Source organism: Erinaceus europaeus, chromosome 4, assembly GCF_950295315.1.
Source record: "Erinaceus europaeus chromosome 4, mEriEur2.1, whole genome shotgun sequence".
NCBI lineage: Eukaryota > Metazoa > Chordata > Mammalia > Eulipotyphla > Erinaceidae > Erinaceus > Erinaceus europaeus.
Window position 1 is genome coordinate 124,415,140 of NC_080165.1, and position 10,211 is coordinate 124,425,350.

At 47.0% G+C, this 10,211-nt stretch overlaps 1 protein-coding gene across 1 annotated transcript; it reads left to right on the top strand.

Annotated features, from left to right (window-relative positions):
- Positions 1–202: 202 nt before the first annotated feature.
- Positions 203–1,864, top strand: LOC132538238 (ubiquitin carboxyl-terminal hydrolase 17-like protein 6). Its single transcript, XM_060190861.1, has one exon. The coding sequence runs from the start codon at positions 203–205 to the stop codon at positions 1,862–1,864; it is 1,662 nt and encodes a 553-aa protein (XP_060046844.1).
- The last annotated feature ends 8,347 nt before the right edge of the window (positions 1,865–10,211 follow it).

Genomic DNA, 10,211 nt, shown 5'->3' on the forward strand with positions numbered 1-10,211 from the left:
AGCAGGCCGCAGAGTAGGAGTCTTGTGCAAGCAGAAGCTCTCAGATCGCCCGAGTCGAGAAGATTCTCCTGGAAGGAAGAAAGGCTCCCAGTCTTGGGGTGTTGAAGAGGTAGTCAGGTGTTGGGGGGAGGACTCCTGTGGGGGAGGGTCGGCTGGGATTGACTGTGCGCCAGGGGACCCAGAAGTGCCCAGCAGCGGCAGCATGGGTGTGGGCATAGGCAGCCGCAGGGGCAGCAGAGGCGGCGGCGGCACCTCATACCTGCCCCAAATGGATTTGGACCTGGACCTGCACGGAGACCTGGATGTGGACGTGCACGTGAGTGAGCAAGGAGCCGCTGGGGTGGGGGCTGGCCTACAGAACCAGGGCAACACTTGCTATGTGAATGCGGCTCTGCAATGCCTGACACACACCAGGCCCCTGGCATGGGCTCTGCAGTGGCGGAGGCGGTGGCAGCAGCAGCAGCAGCAGCCGGAGCAGCAGCAGCACTGCGCGGGCTGTTGCCCTGAGCATCCCAGCTGCGCCCTGTGCGCCCTGCAGGCCCACTTGGCCCGCGCCCTGCTGCAGCCCCGGCAGGTGCTGCGGCCCCCGCGAGCACTCCTGCGTGGGTTCCACCGCCAGCAGCAGGAAGACGCCCACGAATATCTGCTATACGTGCTGGATGCCCTGACACATGCCTGTGGCCAAGCTGCACCAGCACAGGCCCCTGGGCCAGCCCACATCCACAAGCCCTTGCACAGCACCAGCTGCGAGGACTCTGGGCTGGTGCCCAGCATCTTCGGTGGGCTGTGGAGGTCTCAGATTCGCTGCCTCCACTGCCACTCAGTGTCAGAGACCTTCGAACCTTACCTGGACATCGCCCTCAACATCCATGCCGCCTCCAGTGTGGAGCAAGCTCTGCGGGAGCTGGTGAAGCCTGAGTGCCTGGACGGGGACAACGCCTATGAGTGCGGACACTGCCAGCACAAGAGAGCCGCCTCCAAGACCTTGAGCCTGCACAGCCCTTCGCAGGTGCTCGTGCTGGCCCTGCAGCGCTTCTGCCCCTGGAGCCACAGCAAAGACGCCAAGGCCGTGGCCTACCCACAGGAGCTGGACCTGCGTGAATACACGTCAAAGCCGAAGGGACCGCCTCTGCTCTACGGCCTCTATGCCATCCTGGTCCACGTGGGCTGCACCCCCCACAGCGGACACTACCTGGCCTATGTGCAGAGTGCCCAAGGACTCTGGTATCAGATGGACGACGCTCGGGTCACCGCCTGCCACGTGGCCTCTGCCCTAAGCCAGCAGGCCTATGTCCTCTTTTACCTGCGCAAGACACAGCTACCCCAGCAACAGCAGCAGCAGCAGCAGCAGAAGCAGCAGCAGAACGACGACGAGGAGGAGGAGTTCAGGGCTTCCTGCCACGCTGCGCCAGAACCAGCCTGCCCTGTCTTGCCCAGTGCACAGCCTGGCCTGCAGACCAGCCCTAATGAGCCCCAGAGAGATCAACGCCTTCCCAGACTGCAGCCGTCCCCGCAGGAGCCATGCCAACCAACACCACCAGCACAGATGACTTTGGACCAGTGGAGAGCTCACCAGGAACACAAGCGGCCCACGACCCACTTGCAGCTCAGGACAGTGCCAGGTGACCTGCCTGCCCAGGCTGTGCTCATCCACCCCTCCACAGGAGGCAAGGCATGGGCCAGGCCACACAGCCCTTCCTCAAAGGAGAACACCGCCCCCAGCGCTGAACCCACCAACACTGCCTCTGCGACCACCACTGCTCCAGCCACGACCAGAGCCACCAAGAGGAGGAACAAGAAGACCCACAAGAAGATGCTGCTCACCTTGCACAGCCCTCAGCCCTGCCATGCCTATAGGTGCTGAAAACAAGGTGCTTGCTCACCCCTTCTCCAGGACCAGGGAGCCCAAGGACCGGACCAAGGCTTCAGTTGCAGCCCCCCAGTCTGACACGCCACAAGCCCTCCTGTCCACACCCGGGTCTTTGCCTGCAGCCTCCCTTGCCCACAAAAGGAGCACCCTCTGCACTCCTCGGCATCTGCACCTTTCTGCACTTCCCTGGAAGAAGGACAGACTCCTGGCTCTGCCAGGAGATGGGGCTGGAAGGCTCAGCCCAGGCAGGACACAGCCCTGCCAACCAGCATTCCCCTTGTGCCCCTGAAGAGAAGACCCAGAACCACACCCAGACCCAGAACCGCAAACAGACCCACTCCCAGACCCAGACACGAGTGGCTGCTGCTCAGGGAAATCTGTCTTCACAGCTCATCTCTCATGCCCTGGAAACCCTTCCCTTGGCAGGCATCACCTCAATCACTCACGCCCTGGTCCCTGGTCGGGAGTCACAGCCCCTTCCTCTGGACTATGCGTGGACTGAACGGACAGCCCTGTGCCAGAGTTTTGCCAAGGTTTCACACTGGGAAGGATGGAGCCTCGACTCTTCCCACACAGCCTGCCCTCCTGCATTGTGTGATAGCTGTAATGGACTGTACTCATTCCTCTCCGCAATAAAGTGCTTCAAACATCAGAAAGTGTCTCCAACTCTTCTTTTTACTGCAGACGGTGTTTGCTTTGAGTCTTGCTTGGTCTTGAAGTTAGGGAGATAGCAGGGGGGATCAGCTAAGGAACGTAGCGGGGTGAGGGTGAGGTGGAGGTGCCCGCCCGATGGATGATGGATGGGATGCAAGAGCCTGGCATCAGCAGTGCTCCTTGCATGGGAAGAAGCTTCATTCCTGTTGGTATGCATGAGACCCCTTCTGTTTCATTTGGTTTAAATCCCCCCTGCTGAACACTATTCTATTTACATAACCACTTCATTCTATTTACATAACCGCTGTTAACAAGCACCTCCCTCCAGTACATTGGTTCAATCCGCACTGTTTCCTGATATGTTTTTGCTCCCCCCCCCTCCTTGTCACACCCTGATCCCTTCTTTGTCACACCCTGATTTTCACCAGTCACTTTCCTCTCCACCCTCTCTATGTCACATCCTGTTTCCACCCTACTTGGGAAGTATATATAAAGACAGCATTGTGAGTTTTAGAGTGCTGTACCTTGAGTTTAGCTTAGCTCGTCTTAGATTGTGCTGCGTCCTGCATGAATAAAGAGATACTGCCTACAGCTCAACCATGAGTCCCTGGTCGTCTGTTACCCGCCCGTGAAGCCAGCCTGGCGAAAACAACATAACCTGTCGAAAACAACAATTCCTGCTCGGCTGTTTGAGCAAGGGTCCTCAATCTCTTTCAGCTTGAAAGGCCCCTCCCTTCTCTCTCTCTCTCTCTCTCTCTCTCCCTCCCTCCCTCTGCCCCTCTCTCCAACCCTCCCTCCAACCTTCCTTTGCCACCCCCTCAGCAGACTTGACTGTGTCCAAGGAAGGCATGGAAACATTCCCTGTTGTCTCTTTGCACAGCTGTTTGGGCTTCACCTCAGCCCCTCAGGTGAAGCTTATGGACTGACTGAGAATCCCTTGGCATCTTGCCAGGGCTGTGGCTGGGACTCATCTCCCCTGAGGGCTATTGGTGCCAGCCTATGTGAGCCGATCAGAGGCAGAAGTCCCTGTTTTATCTTAATCAATTACTTACTCTGGATTGAGGGATCAAACAGGGTGGAGGTTATGCTAATTGACAGTGGTTATGCAAATTGACAGTGGTTATGCAAACTGACTCTCTAGCCTGAGCTCCCAAAGCCACAGGCCCCATCCCACCCACACCACGAAACAGTGTGCATTCATGCTCTTTCTCAGCTCTTGGTGACTAGATAGGAATGCAAGACGTCATTGAGTTTGATCTCCCAAGGGTTGTAGATATTCTGCTTTTTCTTACACTTTTGAAAGACAGTAAGAGATTGGAGGATGGTCCACCTAGATCAGAGCCAACATTCCAGAGCCCAAGGACCCTGGTTTAAACCCCAGTCACCTGCTGGACCTGGGAAGCTTCATAAGTGGTGAAACAGTATAGCATGGTCTCTCTCCACCCCTCTCCTCTGTTCCTCTCCTCTCCTCTCCCTTCCACTCCCCTTCCCTCTCCTCCCTTCCCCTAATCGTCCCTCCCCTCCCCTCCTGTCCCCCTCCTTTTCCCCTACTCCCGTCCTATTTCCTGTCCTCACCAACCTTCTTCTCTCCTCTCCTTTCTTCTCTCCTGCTCCCCTCTCCTTCCTCTCCACTCCTCTCTTCCCCTGTGCCCTCTCTCCACCCAAGCTCTGATTTCCTTCATTCTCTATGTGAACTCACACATGAGAAAACAGTGGAAAAGGGACACTGTTTCTTGTTTGTTTGTTTGTTTGTTGTTTTGCATGAGTCTATGAAGTCCGTTGGTTCCTCATTCTTTAGGATTTTTAAAATTCTTTCTGGGGGATTCAAGTTTTGCATTCAAGAGTAAACACAATAGTTTGTCATGCATACCATTTCTCAGTTTCCCACGCAACAACCCAACCCCCACGAGGTCCTCTGCCATCCGTTTTGGACCTGTGCTCTCTCCCCACCCACCCCAGAGTCTGTGTTTTAGGTGCAATACACCCATCCCTGTTCAGGTTCTCCTTGTGTTTTCTCTTCGGGTCTTGTTTTCCCACTTCTGCATGAGAGTGGACTCGTCACATCTTCAAAGGGTAACCTTTTTGATTTGAAACATTTCATTTCTTGATGAGAACAAGAGGAGAGAAAGAAATAGCCAGCCATCAGGGTGTTGTGCTGTTCAGCTCTCTGCTCTCTGATGGTTTGTCAATTGACTCCATCCGCAGTCCTATGTCAGATCTCATCCTCTCCCTGTGTGGTGATTATCTGTGGGTACTCGGGGACAGTTTGTCATCTGTGTGGGCCCTTTCCCACTCCAAGGTGGACCCGCAAACAGTTGCAGTGTGAGTTCTTGTTGGCTGAGTAATCACATCAGGCTTAGTCAGCCCTGGTTTCAGGAGGTAGGCTGGGCGGGGATATGGAGCCCCACCCAGTGAGATTGTCCTGAGGCCAATGTGATTGGCCAGGACTAAGCTGGCGCCACCCCCGCAGCATCCTCTATGGCCAATGAGGGAAGGGGGAGTGTGCATGTTAGCAGAGCACAGGGTCCTGAGAGGTATAAAAGGGTTTGTGGGGAGGGCGTGGCTCATCTTGCTGTAGGAGCTACTGGAATCCCTCAGGAAGAGAGCAGGCCGCAGAGGTGGTGACTTTAAATCTGGGATAATTCTGTTTGGGACCCTCTGGGCTTATTGAACCTTTATGTCTTTGATGTTGTCTAGACTAGACAAGTTTTCAGCTATTATGTCCTGAAGAATTTTTTTCCCTTCCCTCTCTTTCTTCCTCTGGTAAGCCAATATGCATATACTATTTCTTTTGAAGTCATCCCAGATGTCTCTATTGTTGTTTTCAGTATCTCTTAATCTCTTTTTGAGATCTCTTACCTTTTTTTAGTTGTCTCTAATTTGTCCTTGATCTTGCTAAATCTGTCTTCAGCCTCATTGATTCTATTCTCTATATCCTCTACTGTTTTCTGGAGTTCATTTATTTTATTACCCTGTTCTGACACTGTTTTAGCTTGTTCAGCTAGTTGTGTTCTTAGCTCAGCTATTTCAGCTTTTAGCTCTGTAGTAACCTTGAGATTATTAGTGTTTTCTTCCAGAGTCTCATTTGTTTTTTCTGCATTTTTATGACAATTCTTTCAAACTCTTTACTCATTCCTGTTATTATTTCCTTAAATAGTGTTTGGATATTGAGTTCATTATTTCGTGCTTCAACCTTTGGGGGCTTTTAGCTGGACTCTTGTCCTGGCTCATTCCTGCAATATTTCTTTTCGTTGGTTTACCCATTTTATATATTATGTTATGATGTCCCTCTCTCAGTACTTTTCAAATTACTGGTCACTCTTGCCTGGATTGACTTGTGTCTAAGTAAGGTAATTAAAGGGTTCACAGTTGTGGAAGTTAACAGTTGTTTCAATAGTATTTTAATCCCTGAGTTGGAGCTCAAGGGCTTAAAAACCTCTTTTGTTCTTTTTCTTCCCTGTAGGCTATGGGAGCCTGAGGACTTTTAAACTATAAATAGGATTCTTAGCTTAATAACTGACTCCTGACCAAGAGGTAAATCAGAGTGAGGCAGAGATAAGCCAGTGGTAATTCAAAGAGACTCTCACAGCCCCACTGCTATTCCAAGGTATAGATCTTCTCCTGAGTTTCCTGGTTATTTCTCTGTCCCCTGGTGTTAGTACAGGGCCTTCCTGTCACTGCTCTAGATTCTGATGGCAATAGCATTGGGGACTCAGAGTTGCATTTGGTGAACCTCAGGGGCGTCCTCTCCTCCCTTCAGCCATCTTTTTGTTGGTGAAACAGACTAGAGGTAGTGTCTCAACTGGTAAACAGCCGAACTGTTACCAGCCACCCAATCTCTCCCTGGGCTCCTCTCTGTCCATGAGCCACATGTGATTGCACTCACCAGTGATTATGTGGGTGCCTGAAATTGCTCTAGTCCTGTCTTGTTGCAGTCCCAGGTGGTCCCCTTTGGTATTCCTAGTTGATCTGGGAGAGGGGAGAAACACAGCTCCTGCTGCTCCATAGCCCCACCTCCATAAGTCTGTGATATGCTCATTTTTTGTCTTCAGAGAACCAAAACTTTATATGAGAGTCACAGATACAGAGGGACACATACACACACACACACACACACACACAGAGAGAGAGAGAGAGAGAGAGAAACAGAGAGTGAGAAAGACAGCGAGATCTCCCAATGATTTTAGACATTCCACTTTTTTCTATAATTTTGAAAAACAGAGTTTAGAGGATGGCCCACTTGGTTCTGGGCCAACATTCCAGAGTCCACTGAGCCTGGACTAAGTCCCCAGTCTCTGCTGGACCTGGAAAGCTTCATAAGTGGTGAAGCAATGAAGCAGTGAAGCATGGTCTCTCTCCCCTCCCCTCCCCCTCCTTTCCACCTACTCCAGTTCTATCTCCTCCCCTCTCCTCTCCTTTCCTCTATTCTTCTCTCCTCTCCTTCCCACCCACTCCTCTCTTACCCTGTGCCCTCTCTCCACCCAAGCTCTGATTTCCTTCATTCTCTATGTAAACTCAAACATGAGAAAACAATAGAAAGGTACATTTTTAAAACTATTTAAGAATTAAGTTTATTCCTCTTTCTTTAGATTTTTTTCATTATTTATTGGGGGATTAAAGTTTTGCATTCCCCCCACTCCCCTCCTATATCCTCTCCTCTCTTCTGATCTCCTCTCCTTCCCATCCTCTCCTCTCTTCCCCTGTTCCCTGTCTCCACCCAAGCTCTGATTTCCTTCATTCTCTATGTAAATTAATACATGAGAAAACAATAAAAAGATTTTTAACTGTTCTGAGACTTAAGTTTATTTCTCCTTTTTTAGATTATTATTTTTTTTTTTGCTTCTAAGAACATAGGTATACACAAATCAGTTTGGATGGGTGTGTTGGGTTCCTTAGGATATAGCCCCAGGAGAGGAGTTTATAGATCATAGTGTATGTTGATAGGTCCATTTCTAGCATTCTGAGAGTTCTTCAGACTCATCTCCACAGAGGTTGGACCAATTTACAATCCCACCTGCAATGAAGGAGGGTTACTTTTACTCTACATGTCATCATTCTTAAGAAAAGACATTATAGGAAAGAAAGAGGCAGTTTTCATTGCAGGTATATCTGAGAACACACAAGACAAACATTCCCAATAAATTGATATATTAGATTAAAGTAACTTCACTGAATGGCATTGTTTTAAAACAATCAAAACTTTTTTTTTCATTTAACATAGGAGAAGTAGGAGCTTATCCCAAAATTTCCTAGTGAAAATATGGACTAGTAATTTACAATGCCATTCTTATTGGTGTGGCATATTGAGTTTTAAAATTCCATGATATTAACAATATAATTTAATTAATATGCAGACTGGATTAGAGATAAATTATTAGCAAAGTACCACTACAGAAAATTTGGCAATTTTGTGGTCTTAAACTAATGTTATTAAGGGCAAGTTAATGACCACCTTAAAAGTGTATAGTAGTATTTGCATAATATCTAGCAGGCTTGTTAAAAACACTCTACTAGAATTAAACTAATACTGAAAGCAGAAAGGGTTAAAGTCAGAAATCTGGAACTATCCAAGTAAAACTAGTTTACTTGGATAGTTCACTCCTATGTCATGTGTGCACAACCCAGGTTGGAGTTTGGTTCTCATTGTATCAAAGAAGCTTATGTGCTGTTGTTTTAGTTGGTTTTTTTGTTTGTTCGCTTTCTTTCCATATTCTCTCTGTCTCTTTTCCTTCTGTATATATCTAAGAGAGAAAGAAAAGATAAAATTTTTGATAATATTTTTGCTAAAATAAATTACCAACAGTAAGTCATTATGAGCATTTATAAAAGTAATGTAATTGAATGTAAACTTTACAGTAATAAAGTGCAAACTTAACCAATAGCAGAAACATGAGTAAACAAAGAATATGTGGTGGAGTAATAATGTCTACCATTTATAAAGTATTTTTCCTTTAAATTTGTTTTATTTAAATTTTTTATTATTGTAGTTATTATTAATGTTGTTTTTGTTGGATAGGACAGAGAGAAATGGAGAGAGGAGGGGAAGACAGAGAGAGGGAGAGGAAGATATGATACCTGCAGACCTGCTTCACCGCTTGTGAAGCAACGCCCATGCAGGTGGAGAGCAGGGGCTCAAACCAGGATCCTTATGCCAGTCATTGCGCTTCATGCCACATGCACTTAATTGCTGAGCTACTGCCCTACTCCCTATTTAAATTTTTAATCATTTTATTTGGGAGTTAATTCTTATAGAAGTTATGTCACATAGGTATAAATTCTTATCCCTTTATGATAGATGTCTACAAAGCAATGCAATATGTAAATTAAATCATATATTTTAGTCATAATTTTAAGTTATAACAAGTAGACTTTTACTTTGAGAGACTGCAGACTAGTGTTGTTGAAGTGCATGAAATTAGGTTAAACTGAATTTACAATTTATTGGGGGCAGCTTGTTAGATTTAAAATGATGAATCACTATGTTTACAGCCCCAGAATCCTATGATTAGTAAGTTATTGTTTAAAAATGCAATACAAAGAACAAATGTGGCCTAAAACTGCATCCATATGCCAGAAAAGGTCAAGATAATGGCACAAGCTAAATTACTCCCCCAAACAGAGCTGAAAGCATCAGCTTTTTCTTTCTTTCTTTCCTTTCTTCCTTTCTTTCTTTCCTTCTTTTTTTTTTTCATCACTAGAAATTTATCAATTCTACCCAGTTTTCAACACCCTCTATGATCTCAATTTCTCTCTAGGAGATAATTTAGGAAAATGGAGCATTATTTTAAGGTATTTATTGTTTATGAGCCAGAAAGATAACTCACCAGGTAGGGTTTGCATTTTACCATGTGCTTAGCCCAGGTTCTTTTTTTTTTTTCATTTCATTTTATTTTTTTTTAAATTTTTATCTTTTTTTTAAATTTCTTTATTGGGGAATTAATGTTTTACATTCAACATTAAATACAATAGTTTTACATGCATAGCAATCCCCAGTTTCCCATATAACAATACAACCCCCACTAGGTCCTCTGTCATCCTTCTTGGACCTGTATTCTCCCCACCCACCCCAGAGTCTTTTACTTTGGTGTGATACACCAACTCCAACAACTTAGCCCAGGTTCTAGTTTTAACACTACTTGGAAATTCCCATGCTGTGGTGTCTCTCTCTGGATTAAAAAAAAAAAAAGTAAAAGGGAATGAGAGAAGGAGGAAGTGACAAATGAAAGGTGGTAAGAAGAGAGAAAGAAAGAAAATATTCAGCTTTGAATAAGGGCAAAAGACTGGCATACTTTAACAATCACTCTTTAGTCACTATCAGGCCACCCCATCAGCTGGGGCCCTGTGTGGAGAGTCCTGAGATTCCCAAACAAGATGGGCCTAGACCTTGAACAAATCCCTCTCTCCACTGTTACCAGTCATTTCTATCAGGAACAACACAATAGACCCCTTTGTGGGTCTCCGTAGTACCTTGCCTTAACTTGAATCAACAATGGTAGAGAATGTTCCATCCTCCAAAGGGAGGATGGACAACATACCCTATGCTATACCTGAGGAAGACAGGTCCTGATATTGGGGCAGCTGGGAATGTCCCTATTCATGACCACAGAATGTAACCTCAGATCTACAGGGATGCAGAGGTCACATTGGCTCCTAAGCTGAATATGGGCCCCAGATCAGATCGGATAGA

Bases quoted from the DNA above. Each gene is read 5' to 3' on its own strand.
- LOC132538238 (XM_060190861.1), top strand. From the start codon at position 203: ATGGGTGTGGGCATAGGCAGCCGCAGGGGCAGCAGAGGCGGCGGCGGC.